The sequence below is a fragment of the Gallus gallus genome, chromosome 7 (assembly GCF_016699485.2).
Source record: "Gallus gallus isolate bGalGal1 chromosome 7, bGalGal1.mat.broiler.GRCg7b, whole genome shotgun sequence".
Classification (NCBI taxonomy): domain Eukaryota; kingdom Metazoa; phylum Chordata; class Aves; order Galliformes; family Phasianidae; genus Gallus; species Gallus gallus.
Window position 1 is genome coordinate 25,178,186 of NC_052538.1, and position 15,272 is coordinate 25,193,457.

Below are 15,272 nucleotides of genomic sequence, written 5' to 3' on the forward strand. Positions count from 1 at the left end.
CACTTCTGCCTTTAGCTGATCCTTCACTGACCCTCTTCACGCCCCGGGTCGCTTCTATTAGCAGCCCGTGCAGCGCACACATACACGCAGCCCAAGTTTTATTTTCCTTCTAAAAACAGCTCCTTGAAAACGCGCTCCTGCCCTCTGCAAAGCCAGCGCTGGGCTCCGCGCCGGGGACGACGGCTCCGCGCTGCCCCCCACCGCTCCCCCCCCCCCGAGTCCGCCCCGCTGCCCCCCGCCCCGCCGCTTCTCGGCGCGGCCCCGCGGGGGCGCCCTCGGCCCGGCCATGCCCGCGGCGGTGCGGGACCGCGCGGCCCCGGGGTGCGCCCGCAGCTCGGCGGGGCGGAGGCTGCGTGCACCTGGCCGGCTCACCCCGGCCGCCGGAGGCCCGCCCGCCCTCGGGCTTGGCCGCGGGGTAGCCGGATGGGAACCGGAGCCTTACCTCGCCCTCGAGGCTTACCCGCTCGGGGTCCCGTTATGTCCCCCTCCCCTCACCGCGCTGCCCCGCTGCACCAAACACACGCTCACACCCGCCCCGCGGCAAAAGCAACCCGACGGTAAACTTTCCAATGCCTTCTCCTTAAGTGCTTCAAAGGCAAAGGAACGGCCCGGGGGGGGGCACCCGACTCCCGGCCGGGGTCGGCCCGTGCGGCGCGGTGGGTGTGTGCGGGAACCGGGAGGGACGGGGGGAGTTAAAGGAACAGCGCGCTTAATAGCTCCGCATAAGGAAGTTACTGTAATAGCCCGGGGGGCAAAAGACTTAACTTAATCTCCCAAATAGTGAGGAACCCACGGCGGCTCTGTTATAGGTTGGAGTTCCCACGTGGTTTTAACTCCTGTATAAAAGTTTCGGTAGAAAGTGCCACAATGTCGTGATTTTGCAGGGGAGGGGGGAATTAGCAGGAGGAGACGCGCGGCCGAGAGGCGAGGAGCGAACCGCTTCCCCGAGCCCTTCCACTGCGGAGCCGCGAGGGAACATCAGACGCGTTAAAAAAAGCCCCAACCAAACCAAAACAAAACGCAGCGTTGGAGCCGGCGCACGGCGAGCGGAGATCAAACAGACGCGGAGAGAGAGAGAGAGAGAGAGAGAGAGAGAGAGAGAGAGGAGAAGGAGGGAGAGAGGGAGAGACAGATTAACTGGAGCGGCAGCGGCGGCAACAACAACAACAACAAAAAATCATACTTATAATAATAACAATAATAATAATAATAAAAACCCAAACCACCAACAAGGGAGATATTGTTTAAAAAGAGCGAGCGAGGCAGCGAGCCGCAGCGCCGGGCTGACCGAGTGGATCCGCGCAGCACTCCCGGGACCGCCGGCACCGCGCTGAGTCCCCGCCGAGCGGCCGCGCAGCGCTGCGGGACCGCGCGGGGACCGCCGCCGCCGCATCCTCTGGAGCCTCCGCGCGGATCTCCCGATCCCGCCGTCGCGGGGAGACGCCTCGGCACCGTGGAGCCGTCGGCCGCGCACCCGCCGCCCGCGGCCCCCGCCCCGGCGGTGCTCCGCGTCAACTTTGGCGGCGCGTCGGGAAGCGGCGGGCGCTGAAGGAAGGAGCGAGCGGAGCGCGGCGGAGCGGCTCAAGAGACCCGCACCCACGGCCTGTGGATTGTTGTCTTGCGGGGGCGGAGTGGGCGGGGGGGTACAAGTGGCATCTCTCCCCCCCACCCCCCCTCCTCCTTCCAGGCTATAAATTGGATTGTATATAAATCTGCTTCGGTTATCTCCCTGACCCCCCTCAATGACGCCGGACTAAAGAGCTCTCTCCGCGGCCCGCCCGGACCCTGCCGAAGCGAGCGATGGACCACGAGCGGCGGCGCCCGGGGATGCCCCTCTGAAGCGCCGCGGGGCCCCGGGGCTGCGCGGCGCCGCCTCCCCCAGCTCCCCGGCTCCCCTCGCACCTCCGGCCCCGCTCCCCCTCCCTCCTTCCCCGGGCTGCGCGGCCACCCCCTCACCTGCTGCCGTCCCCCTCCCCCGCGGAGCCGGGCGCTCGGTGCGCTCAGCCCCGCCGCCCCCCCCCACCCCCCCCTCCCTTTCTCTCCCTCCCTCCCCAACTTCGGTTGCCTGCGCGGGCGGCCTCCCCCCTCCGCCTCCCCGGCGGCACACGCCGCTTCCCCGGGCCCCCCTCCCTCCCTCCCCGCGCGGAGCGGTTGCGGCCCCCGGCTTGGCTGCCGCCGCCCCCTCCGCGCCGCGGAGCGCTCGGAGCGGCGCTGCCTGCAGACGGGCTCCCTGCGGCGCTCCGGGCCGGCCCCAGCTCGGCCCCCCGCTCCTCCGCCATGGACGGGGCGGCTCGCCGGGGGGTGCTGGCCGCGCTGCTGGCCTGCGGGCTGCTGCTGCTGGGAGCCGCCGCCACCCCGACCCCGCCGGCTCCCGCCGGGAGCTCCCCGCAGGACACATGCACCTCCTGCGGCTTCCGGCGGCCCGAGGAGCCGGGCAAGGTGGACGGGGATTTCCTGGAGGCGGTGAAGAGGCACATCCTGAGCCGGCTGCAGATGCGGGACCGGCCCAACATCACGCACGCCGTGCCCAAGGCGGCCATGGTCACGGCGCTGCGCAAGCTGCACGCCGGCAAGGTGCGGGAGGACGGCCGCGTCGAGATCCCCAGCCTGGACGGGCAGGCGAGCGCCGGGCCCCCGGCCCACGACCCCGTCTCCGAGATCATCAGCTTCGCCGAGACAGGTGGGCGCCGCCCGGCCCCGAGCCGCTGCCCTCTGCCCTGCCTGCCCCGAGCCCCGCAGCCCGCTGCCTGTCCCCTGCCTGTCCCCTGCCTGCCCCCTGCCTGCTCCTGCTGCCCGTCCCTTGCTCGCTGCGGGCCCTTGGCTGCTGGGCTCATCAGCCCGTCCTTAGCCTCTCCCCCTTCCGCCCCGGCCCCCGGCCCCTCGCTGTCCCGTGCCCCTGTCCCCGGCTGTGCCCCGCCAGCCCCCTCGCCGGGTCCCCCCGCGGGTCTCCGTGCAGCGCTCCTTCCAGCCGCTCGCCTCTGTCCCCTGCATCCCGCTGTCCCTCCTCCGCCTGTCCCACTCCATCCCTCGCATCCCTCACGGCAGCTGATGCCCTTCTAATTCCTCTGCTCCGCAGTGTGCATCCCTCTGTTGAGGTCTGCTTGCCCTCCCTGTCCGTCTCTTCCCCACGTATTTAGCCTTCATTCACGGTGTTGGCCTTGTCTGCCTCCTGCCGCTGCCGTTTGTCTCCCCTCTGTCCGCCTGTCCCTGTACAGATTGTGCCATCCATCCCCACCGTCCCGGCCGCCTCAATCCCGCGCAGCCCCTGCGGTCGCATGGCACTGAGTCCCTTTGCGGAGCTTCCCAGCAGTTCACCCGGGCGGCCGCTGTGCCGGTGAACTTTGCACATCTGCAGCGCTCTGTGCTCTGCTGCCTGCTGTCTATCTGCCCATCTCTCCTTGCCCTCATCGCTCTTTCACTCGGTTCATTTCTCTGCCTCTCTATCACCCTGTGGCATCTATAGATCATTTGTCCACAAAATAAATCTCTTTCTAGCCTGGATGCTGCCTACTCATCTTCTTTATCTACCCTCCCACTTAGCAAAGCATATACATTTACAGTATCTATGGGATCTGTTGCATTATACATATGCTTGTTATATTCACATACAAAATTGATGGGCGCGCACAATCTCGTGCAACACAAGCGATGGGGATCGGTGCAGCAACGCCGTGCTGTTCTTTTTCTGTCACTGTCACCACAGTTCATATAGAAGTTGTGTGTTTATTAGCGTGCAGAAGGTGTTCTCAGCATACAGCATCGGCGTTGTTATTTGTTGGTGGGCTGTTGGTGGGAGGCGTGGGGTGGGCTTCTTCCACTTGCTTTTCAATGAACACTTTGAATATCGCCTCGATGTGAGACGTACAGAAACGCAGTGACAATTCCTTGTCCCTGAAATATTACAGGGTGAGGAATGGGCCCTGCAGGCGCATTAGGAGGGAAGGCATCTGGGGTAACAAATGGAGACACTGACTGTGCAAAAAAAACCATTGACAAAAATTACAGAGATTCGTAGGGAAACAAAAGGAAGAGAAATCTTCATTTGGCTGTGTGCAGAAAGAAGTCAAACAGATAAGGACAGATGAGAAAATGCCTCTCCGGCAGCAATTTAAATAGCGGCTGCAAGGCTGTGATTCAAGCACCAGCATTGCCGTCCCCGCTGCAAAGGCACATTCATCACCTACGCCAGATTTGGTTGGGACTCACAGTGCGGAACGGCAGCGGGGACACCGGTGTTCCTGCAGCAATGCATGCAGCAGCGCCTGTGTTTACAAATAATGGGTTTTGTCAGACATTTGGTGACATTTGGTTTTCCGGGATAATGTCACTGCTGTAATTCTGATGTTATCGAGTGGTGCAAGGAGAGCAGTCAGCGGTGGCGGTGCAGTGAGAGCGACTGCTCCGTTTGGTCGCCTCTATGCAAGTCATCGCTGCGAGGGGAAAGGCTGAGGTTGGGATGGTGAATGGCAGATATTGTACCAGGCTAGGAGGGCTTGGCTTCATCTGTAGGACACGTAGGGACGTTACTGAAATATTTTTCCCCCTATCTTGTGGATCCTCTCTGCTAAACGGCTCTGAGAGTATGTGAAAATCGAAACAAAATCCCCGGTTTGGCATTGACGTTTCAGTGGTTGCTTGAAAGGACTCTCGCTGTGAGAATCGGCTGAGAGCTGAAAGTTAAAACTATTCTTAAACCAGCGAGATGGGGCAGTGCGAGCGCCGGCCCTTTCAAGATGCTGTCGTGGTGTCCCTGCAGCTCTCCGGCTGCACAAACCCAGTGTTGGGAGAGCCCCATTCAGCTGCAGCCCAGCAGTTCGTTTCGATTGCGGCTCGGGGCTCTCAGATTCAGTGCATGCCTTCTGGCTGATGCAGCCCCGTTGCCCTTTCGATCAGCTGTCTTCCGGCGTTGCCGCTGAACCCAGAATCGCACAAAAGATACGTTTTCTTTTTGACTTAATCTTGCTGATCTCTCCTTATCTTGCAGACGATCTGGCCTCATCTAGAGTCCGCCTCTATTTCTTCATCTCGAATGAAGGGAACCAGAACTTGTTTGTCGTTCAAGCCAGCCTGTGGCTTTACTTGAAGCTGCTTCCATATGTCTTAGAGAAAGGCAGCAGGCGAAAAGTAAGAGTCAAAGTCTATTTCCAAGACCCGGACACTAGCAACAAGTGGAATGTGGTTGAAAAGAAAGTCGATCTCAAAAGAAGTGGTTGGCACACTTTTCCCATGACAGAGGCGATCCAGGCTCTGTTTGAGAGAGGAGAAAGGAGACTGAACTTGGATGTTCAATGTGAGGGCTGTGAAGAGTATTCAGTGCTGCCAATTTATGTGGACCCCGGGGAGGAATCCCACCGGCCTTTTTTAGTGGTGCAAGCCCGCCTCGCTGATAACAAACACAGGATCCGGAAAAGAGGCCTGGAGTGCGATGGCAGGACCAATCTATGTTGCAGGCAACAGTTTTACATTGACTTTAGACTCATTGGGTGGAATGACTGGATCATAGCACCATCAGGTTACTATGGGAATTACTGTGAAGGGAGCTGCCCGGCCTACTTGGCTGGCGTCCCGGGGTCGGCTTCCTCCTTTCACACCGCCGTCGTGAATCAGTACCGAATGCGGGGGCTGAACCCGGGCACCGTGAACTCCTGTTGCATTCCAACCAAACTTAGCACAATGTCAATGCTGTACTTTGATGATGAATACAACATTGTGAAAAGGGACGTTCCCAATATGATTGTGGAAGAATGTGGTTGTGCTTGATTTGAGGTGTGTTTTTTGGGGGGGAGAGAGAGAGAGAGAGAACATTCCCGTACGAGATGGTGTTGGAGGAAGTTTCACTGTGTATCCAGGCATCAGTGTTGAAAAGTCACTGTGGAAAAGTTTGACGAAAAAAACAAAAGAAGTCATTTCACTTTGGTGTCAGGACAGTGGCAGTTTGTGGATCTTGGACACTTATATATCCTACCACTTATAAGTTAATGCTATGAGATATCTTAAAGACACGCACGCACACACACACACACACACCGTGCGCACACACAACCACGCGCCCGTGCACACACACACACACACACACACACACACACACACGCAGACACGAGGCAGCTTGGGAAAGGGACATGAGCGCAGGAAGTCAGTGACCAGTGACGACGTACCTACATGCCTGCCAGTACGAGTGGACGGCTGCGCAGCTGTATCCCCGCCTGCCGGCAAAGCCAGACCGAAATGAGCTCCCTTTGCTCAGGCAAAAGCACAGACTGCGAGAGCACAACGTATTCTTGCACGCAGGTGTCGAAATGACCAAACTTAGAGAGAGAAAAAAAAAAAAAAAAAAAAAGAAAAAAAAGAAAAAAAGAAAGAAAAAAAGTCGACTGTCACCTCTTAGGTCTAGTGGGAAGCTGCAGGACACCTGCCTACGTAGGTGATCACTTCCTCTTAATTTAAATTGATCTAAATATAAGCATCGCAGAAACCCGTATCTTCCTACAGCACTTCCAGTAAGCACTTCCACTTCGGTAACATCTGAGAGAGAGGAGGAGGCAGACACACACGCGGCTGCTGTGTTTCTGACATCGGACTGTTGCGGGGTCTGATGCTGTAACCGACCACCAGCAACCCGCGGATGGCTGTACCCGTTTGTGTCTTGGAGAAGGGGATCTGGCACCGTATCTGGACTGTGTTGACCGTGAGCATCTCTCACTGTTCCGAGAGCGAAGAGTCGGAGTTGCAATCTGTGTTCTTCGATGGGGGACTCGGCGAGGAGCTGTCGTGTGGGGAGCGAGCAAACAAGCGGCCGCTACCACGGCTAAACCAATGAACCCTGCGGAGGAGCGACGGTGGCGCGGTGGAGACGCTCTGAAAAATGCAGTGCATTTAGTAACAGGGGAGGAACATTTGAACAAGTCTTGGAAAGGAGGAGAGAGAGGAGAGTGCTTTCAATTTCCTTACCGGGAGGTGTCAAGAATGGCCATAAAGATCAGAAAATAATGATACAGCATAGCACTTGCAAACTGCTTGAATGCACGTATAATAGCACTTGCAAATTTCAATGCCTTGAAAAGTGGTACTTGATAGTGCACTTATCTTTGCTCACTATCTAGGTAAACAGGTGCCGCATGAGCTATGCAATTTAAAGTGTTGACCCATACTAGACAAAACTGGACTTATGATATGACTTTTTTATATTTTTTTATACTTGAAATTAAATCTTTTGCTTCTTTTTTAAAGCGAATGATTGCTTTTAATGTTTGCACTGATTTAGTTGCATGATTAGTCAAAAAACTGCCATTTGAAAAAAATGTTATTTTTATAGCAGCAAAAAATGAATACAGTTAAATGTATTATACATAAATTTTGGAACCAAAGAGGCCAACATATTAGTTATAATTTTTATGAGATGGCAAAGCCATCATATATCATGTAGTCATGCTGAGCAATCCCTCACGAGGCCTACCAATTGTTTCAGGGTACAAAATGGATTCTGTTTGTTCTATTCAGTGTCTTTTCTATACCATACGCACATGGAACGTAGAGTGAGAAAAAAAAAATGACTATTGTAGAATACATTACAAGATGTGCATCCTTTAAATCCAATTTTTATGTTTATTTAATAAAGTTCCTTTTAGGTTCTGTTCCATAATAATTTAAACCAAACAATTTTCACTTAGATTTGCTGTTGAAGTATTTTACATTTGTGTACAGTTTAAATAAATAAAAAGATGGAAAACTGGGCGTGCTTTTTTTTTTTTTTCCCCTAATTGTTTAATTTTGGTGCAATGTGCAACATCTGGAGGCACGCGGCTGCTTTTGGGGCTGAGTGCAGGTGGTGAACCATCACGTTAGGCTTTATCCATATCGGGCACTGCAGAAAGCTGTGTCTGAGAGCTCAGCTGCCACCCTGAAGTGCCATGCTCTCGCTTCGTGGCCGTCTGTACCTGCAAGTATCCTTTCCTTGCTGCATGCACCGGCGTGGGTCCGTGGGGTGCGGGCAGGGCCGCGTTCCGCATACCTGCCAGGCGCTGGGAGCGAGTTCCTGGTTCACCTGCTGTGTAGGAATGTGACTTCTTGCCTGGGTCACTCCTCAGCACGGCACTTACCAGAAGTGAGAAATAAGGGGAAAAGCACTTCTAGGAAAAGCAGGCCAATGCTAACACCGGTCAACTTTTGTCTCTCAAATTCGCTGCCAGCCAGGAGATGTTTTTGGAGTAAAGATTTTTGTCTCTCAAATTCACGTCCTATTTACTAAGTTAAACAAAAAATGTTGACAGACACTCACAGGAATCCATGTCAGCTGCACGTATATTCAGATATTGATTTCGCTGATCTCCACAGACAGCCCCTTCCTGCCGGAGGCCTGACCAAACGCCAGCTAATGCTGACAGAAGGACTTCTGTTGACTTAGCAAATGTTAGCTCTGACCCCGAGACCTGGGAAGTGTCGAAGAAGCAAGTTTGTGTGGCTAATGACGGGTTCTGGTTACAATTCCAATTCCAGCACAACTCTGCCCACCCCCTCCCAAAGTCAGGCTTGGGGGCTAGGCCACTTTGCTTTGGAAGACCTTTATGAGCAACTTGCTGTGGCCATGCCAACAACTTGCTGCACAGAACTTTTGCCCTCAGACCAAATTTTGTCAATATTCCCTTGCTTTTTTGCCACTGCTCCCTGCACACCTCTTGTCAGAACCATTTCTCCTGCTCCATTTTGTGGCAGCGGGGCACCGTGGCTCCATGGCGACCTGCTGCATCTGCCGCCGCACTGTCGAGTGCAGCAAATTCCCCTTGAAATCAGTTGGAAGTACACGTGCCTACAGTCTGAAGGCATGTTTAACCTCAAATGACACAGTCTTTGTAAATAAGAGTGGGCAGCGCTGTTAGAAATGGGATATATTAAGAAATGTCTTCAGTCGAAGTGCAGGGCCCTGCAGGCAGGGCTTGCTGAGACTTCATTCCCAATGGAAGATGGTTCGATTCTGAGCTGAATCCCTGTGTTGGGCACAGGGACTCATGCTCTGTCACAAGGAGAGCAGGTTGTCTCGGGGTGAGATGGGGACCTGCTGCCCTGGGGAGCTGTGGGCAGCCCAAATGGCAGCAAAATGGGGCTGGCTGGGGTGGGGATGGGGTGCGGGCTGTGCTCTGCATCCCACATCAAACCCACAGCCAAGCCTGGGATCCTGAACAGTCTCACAGAAGCTGTCAAACAAAACCCCTTTGCTTGGTAAAAAGAATTGCAGCGCTCTTCCCTTGAGGTCCCTGCATCTCTATTTGAAGCTGTGGATCTGCCATTCACGGGGCAGAAGTGGAAATACAAAGATCATAAATAATTATGGTGTGAGAGGTACCACCTTGCGAGGGAAGAGTTGTTCCAGGTTCCCAAATCCTTTTGTTTTATGTGCAACAGTCTCTGGAAATAGATCTGGATAGAACGTGCTCTGGGTTTGGAGAGGTGTGGAGTCACCCACTGCTTCGAGCACAGAGCAGGAGCAAGGTGCTTCCAACACACAGATTTCTAAGGGTAAAAAGGAATAGAATTTTAAAACTCTTAATTTGGAGGGGGGGAAGGCAGAAATCTGAGACAGTTTTGGCTTTGTTTTTCATGAATGCGACAAGGCTACTGCTCTCGTTAGCTTTTTGCAGGGGCTGCAGGTACTGCACTTTTTGCAGCTGCCACCTCCTAAGTTTCTGAAATGAGGCAGGCCCAAAAACGAGATGCTCAAACTTGATGGTTGCTTTTTGAAATTCTGGGTTTTTGTTTTCCTGCCTCTCATTCCGAGCCCTATAAAAGTGAGCATCCAGTTTCCTTGCCTTATGCTGCATGAGATACTGTATCTAAAAAAAACCCGTTTGGGCCAGGTCCAGAATCATCCCAATAAGCTGAATCACTTGTCTCCTACAGGCTTTGAGTCTGACCCTGCAAATGCTAAGTCACTGTACTCCTTTGTGCAGTGAAATCAACCTCTGGAGATGGAAAATCTCCATCCTTTAAAATATTCTAGCACAGGCAAAACCCCTGTGCTGGTGCCTGGAACTCCTGCTGGCGTTACTAAGGGCTGTGTGAACGGGGTGACTGTCACGACGTGGTGCAGCAGAGCACTCGGTGGATTAACTCTGCATACATCACGTATTTCTGCATGTAACAGACACCTGCAGCAAAATTGCCAGGTCTCACATCCTTTGCTTTGCTACTTATGAGAGATGCAGCCAGCAGACGAAATTAATTGCTGCATTCCCCCCTGCCATGGAAGAAGGGGGAAACCCCTCACTGAATGAATCCTTCTTAATCACAATTTTAGTTTGGAGTGGTTTCTACTGTGAGGCGTTGAAAAGCTTTATGCAAAGTGGATCAGGAATATAAATTTTTGCCTAAGAGGAAAGCCTATTTCTGTTAGTACTGATGCCAGTCTGCTCTAACTCCCTTAACGTCTGCAGATTTAATTCAGGCTAGCAACTATATATCTAAGGACACACTACAACCTGGTTTTCTCGAAATCCTAATCAGGTCCAGCTCGTTCTTCGTATTTCTTAACAAATCCTTGTTTTCTTTAGAATTAGTAGCTAAAAGATTTAGCAAAAGCCACTGAAACAACTCACCTGGTCATAAGCTCAGGGAGGCTCTCTCTGCACATGCTGGAATTTGGCCAGGAATTAGCAATCTGCTTCAGTACGGAATATCCCAATAGCTTTCATTTGCTTGCACAGCCCTGAACCAAAAGCTGGATTTACCTGGCTTCTTGTGATGTGAGGGGCCAGTTTTATTTGGGTAACTTCATTGATTTCAGGAGAATTGTTTCTGATTTGTACTAGAATAAGTGGGAGCAGATTTAAGTTCTTTAATGTTCTTCCAGTTTAGCTCTTGGAATAACTTATATTTCATTATTATGTGTTTATGTAATTAGTGCAATTATATCAAATTATATAATTGGTACAATTACTTGGACTCATGTAACCACTGCATATAGCATTCCATGCTGTAAAATCTTTTACTCTTGGGAAAAAAAAAATAAAGTCAATATTGCATGGGAATCTTAATTTGTTTTTAAATTCCAGTATCAAATTTAGGGCCTGACCACATGCAAGGAACTTCTGGTTCACATCAGTGGAACTTCTCTGAGCAGGCAGCGTGCAGCCTTCATCATAGATATTGGGTTTTTAATCTGATTTGGCCAATACTATTCAACAGAGGCCCTCCTTGGATGTGTGCAGCCCTAACCAGTCTTCCTTGTACAGAGCAGAAAAGCCAAGTTTCTACACACATGCTGTATAGCCTGAGAGATCTGTGAAGCCATCAGAGATGTATGCAGAGAGGCGTACAGCTTCCTTATACTTGGTCAGGTTTACTCTGCTTGTGATCCGCCGCTGAGAAGTTGAAGTTGCTACTTTTATTACACTCATAGACTCCCTCTTTTTGGTGCTGGGTTTATTTTCTCCTACACTGTAATTGGTTTCCACAATGCATTTTTTATAAAAGAATGGGAATAGAGGAGTTAGAGCCTGGTTCTAAACTCGACACTGAAGGAAACTTCTGTGGGTACAGTCAAAGTAGAGATATCCAACAAAACAAAACAAGAAGAAAACTCAAGAAGTGGAAGAATGCACCAATTTCTTTGGGTCGTGCTTACCACAAAGAAAGAGGCAGAATGAAAGCCGGGTTGTTGGGCACCTGGTAGGCCTCTCCTAAGGAAGGAATGAGCCCTCTCAGGCACTCAGCACTCCATGCTCTTAGTTTGGCCCACATACAGTCACTAGACCCAGCTGCAAAGCGCCCAGCCTCACACCTGAGCCACATCTCTACTTAATGAGATCTCCCCAGGGTCAGGGCAGGCCCAGATGAGCCTGGTCACTGCATGACTGGGGAGGGGCTCTTCCTCCTCGTGCGTCCTCCTGCAGACCAGGCCTTGCAGTTAGGCTGGAAAATGCAGCTGCATCCCTAAAATGGCTGCTCTGTGGAAGACTGCAGCTCGCGCTGCCTTTCTCCAGCTGGTAAGTGTGCTCGTTGCCTGTTATTTTTATCTTGAGCTTTTGTTTTGTTTTTGAGGATAATTGCACATTATTGCTGCAATATGTTATAATAAATGCTATGAAGATGACTATTGTATCCAAGAGGAAAGGAGATGTGGCTGGGGAGCAGACTTAAACCTATGTGTCAGCAAAACAAACACGCAGTGTTTGGGCTGTATCAGTCAAGTGGCACCAAAGTGGCATTTAGGTTCTGCCCAAGCTGAGTCTGCAGGGTTGATCCCATCCCTCTGTGCTTTGTTGGATGGAGCTGCTTATTTTTGTCCTGCAGAAGAGTTTGCTGTGAGCTATGGAAGTACAGCAGTGGTTATGCTCTCCTGTGGCTGGAGCTTAGGCCCTGTGGGTGAAGGGGGAGCTGGTCCTGGCCATTGCAGCAGGTGCAAGGTAGGAAAGGTAGACCCTGATACTCCTATCTATTGAAGGACAAAGGGGTGTAAATACTGCCTGGAAACCGTTAGTTCATGCCTCTGTGAGTGGGCTGTGGTCTCTTGAATTCCGAGCCCCTCTGTCTTGTCTTCTGTGTTCACTATACTATGTATGTGGTGACTGAGCCAATAAGAGACTAAATTCATTCTTAGGTCTGGTTTCTAAACTGACCCACGGCTGTGGGACTGCAAGCTTTTCTTTAAAAAATAAAGTAAAACATCAGCATCTTTGTAAATTAAGGTCTCAAGCTCCCGTGGAAGGAAACAAACAGCCCTTATCTGTCTTAATGAGAGTTGTAGATGCACATTTTGCGTTCAATTGTGCAAATTATTCTTAGCAGTGATACTTGTAAGGCTGTGTAATTTATGAGGTGGTTATTGGTGACTCATAAGTATTTATTTATGTCTTATGTATTGTGTATGCTTTTTCTTGATTGGGGCGGCATGTTTGCACAAATGTGTATTTTCTGTATAAACACGCACACAAGAAATGTAAGGCTTTCTATAAGTGACTCACCTTTTACCATGCTAGCATCTCTCTAATACAAATGTGTTTTGGGCAATCAGAAGTAAAGCAGTGTAGCCATTCAGAGCAAGTTTCTTGACTTCTGGGTGCTGTAAGCAAAGTATGTCTTCTTGCATTATGTGTGAATACGTGTGTACCCTTGTGATAGCTGAAGAGAAGGCAGTCTGTGCTCAGATGTGGCTGTGCTCCAGGCAGCTCCACAAATTGCTTTTGCTCAATGCATGTTTTGAAATTGTTCAGAAGCTGGTTTGGTCTTTAGCACAGTTTGGAGCGACCTTGAAGCTGCTCAGAGATCTGTAGCGCTGCTGTCAAAGCTGAGAAATAACCAGAATATCACAGTACCCCACTTGTGCATCCTGCACTGAGCTGTGCTGCCTGCGCCAGGAGCTCTGAGTAGCTCTTGGGCCGTGTAGATCCCACCTAGGCCTCTGCACTAGGTGTTTCTTACTGCCATGAGGTAGGCACAGAGACTTACACGTTTGACAGTGGTCAAATCACAAAGTTAACTGTAGGACGACGAATCGAGCCCCACGTTTCACTTTATGGGCGGCTTCTCCTTACATTGTTCTCATTCCACTCCCAAACTGACAATTGAAGCCATGTGGAGCGTGGAGAGCGTTGCTTTTCCCGCTTGATGCGGTTTAAGGAGATATGGTCTGGAAGGAAAGCTATGTTTTACACCAAATGAAAGCTTTTTCTATGACACGTGCCACAAATAGACTTTAATTTATGGGAAGTGCATACTGTAAGTGTACCCCAGGATTTTATTCTGTGCTCTGCCTGTTGGGCTTGTGAGTGTGCCAGCTCTTAAAGTTTTCCTTCAGCATCCTCAGCTGCAGTCCACAATTACCAGATATAACAACAGAAAGAGTGGTAAACCAGTCCACGTGCTGATGCTGCCTGTTTTCTGTCTCTGGCAAACTTTCTAGTGACAGTGCTGAACGCTACAACAATTCAGATGTGCTCTGTGTTTTGCTAGTCTTAAACTAGTGTTAATGTAGGGCCAGGGTCAGTTATTCACACCTGCAGAAAGCGGATTCAAAATCCCACCAAATTGGAATTCCCCTGTCAATGACAGTCATAAACAGGCTGCAAGGCTGCACAGAGCAAAGCTCGTAGGACTTTTGGTGCAGTATCAGAGCCTCGCTGAGGATGCCGCAATGCCATTAGATTCGCGTTAGTTGCACCTGTTTGTACCAGGCGTGAATTTATCCTGTTGGCTTTCAGACAAAGATGTTGCTGTAGATCAGCCAGCAGTCAGGCTCCTGGTATTGTGCCCTCCGTATCTCTTGTAGATGGCGATAACAGCTATTGTTCTTTCTCGCAATAGGTTCTCGGCATCAGGTGTTGAGATCACGTCATGATACCATTGTGAGCTGTTTGTTTAATAATACAACATCCATATCGTGTCATTCTAGCAATGTTCTTAATTCTTTTTATTATTAACTTCTGTTTTGAAGCGTTTATAGTTGTAATTTCACTTTTCAAATTCTCCCTGGGTGTAAGCTGGTGTTAGAGGAGAAGGTTCATAAATGCATCTGGAAGACTGTGATAAATCTCTTATTGACCGTGTCTGACCAGAACAGTGAGCAGAAGTGTATTTGTGCAGGGTCTCTTTTTGGTTAGCAATCAGTGGGAGTACTGACTTCTTCAACACCTGGAAATAGAATGAAATGCTGATGCTGCCTTTTTTTTCCCCCTTACTCTTGTAGGATTAGTTAGATTCATATATCAAGGATATCGTTTGCCCTGACAAAACAGGATGCTGGAAAATGGTAGCTTGTCTTTTTTCCTGACAACCAATTTAGTAATTTGTTAGGGCGGTTGTTCTTGAAGGCAGGGGTGTATCTACCTCTAATCTAGAGGTCTTTGAAGTTATCTGTACATCTTGGACATTGTTGAGAAAATGAAGGACTTCCCTGGGTCTTGCTTTCTGTCTGCTGGCAGAAGAGCAGCGGGGTCCAGCAAATCCTTGGGCAGCAGGTTCTTTATCAAAGCTGTTGGACTAAGAATCCTTAATCTATAAACAGTTTGGGGCCAGGGAACTTCTGAAAAGGTTTGTTGTTGTTGCTTTAGTGGTGATGGGTTGTTTTTTTTTTTCCTTCTTTGTCTGATCAACTTGGCTCGCGGCAATGTTATGTAGTGATAAACTGGAGGTATCTCTGTGAAAATCAGAAGAGTTTTGGAACAAATGTAGCTCTGTTCTATTGTACTGGAATGTCTGTGGTGACCCTCTATTGGGGCTCTGAGTAAATCTTGCCATAATTGATAGAAACAGCTTTAAAAGAAAAGCAAAACAGATCATGAAGG

At 50.9% G+C, this 15,272-nt stretch overlaps 1 protein-coding gene across 2 annotated transcripts; it reads left to right on the forward strand.

Annotated features, from left to right (window-relative positions):
• Nucleotides 1-329: 329 nt before the first annotated feature.
• INHBB (inhibin beta B subunit) lies at nt 330-7,729 on the forward strand. 2 transcript variants are annotated; one of them, XM_025152149.3, is made up of 3 exons: nt 330-557; nt 885-2,680; nt 4,985-7,729. In XM_025152149.3, exons 2-3 carry the CDS (start codon nt 2,278-2,280, stop codon nt 5,758-5,760), a joined length of 1,179 nt encoding a protein of 392 aa, XP_025007917.1. In that variant the 5' UTR covers nt 330-557; nt 885-2,277; the 3' UTR covers nt 5,761-7,729. The 2 variants fall into 2 exon arrangements, with proteins under 2 accessions (XP_025007917.1, NP_990537.2); NM_205206.2 differs by lacking the exon at nt 330-557 and having other exon boundaries at nt 870-2,680.
• The last annotated feature ends 7,543 nt before the right edge of the window (nt 7,730-15,272 follow it).

What these genes read in the sequence shown, in the direction of transcription:
- INHBB (XM_025152149.3), top strand. Translation starts at nt 2,278, where the DNA reads ATGGACGGGGCGGCTCGCCGGGGGGTGCTGGCCGCGCTGCTGGCCTGC. An exon ending in CATCAGCTTCGCCGAGACAG is followed by an intron (nt 2,681 to 4,984) that starts GTGGGCGCCGCC and finishes CTTATCTTGCAG; the next exon opens with ACGATCTGGCCTCATCTAGA.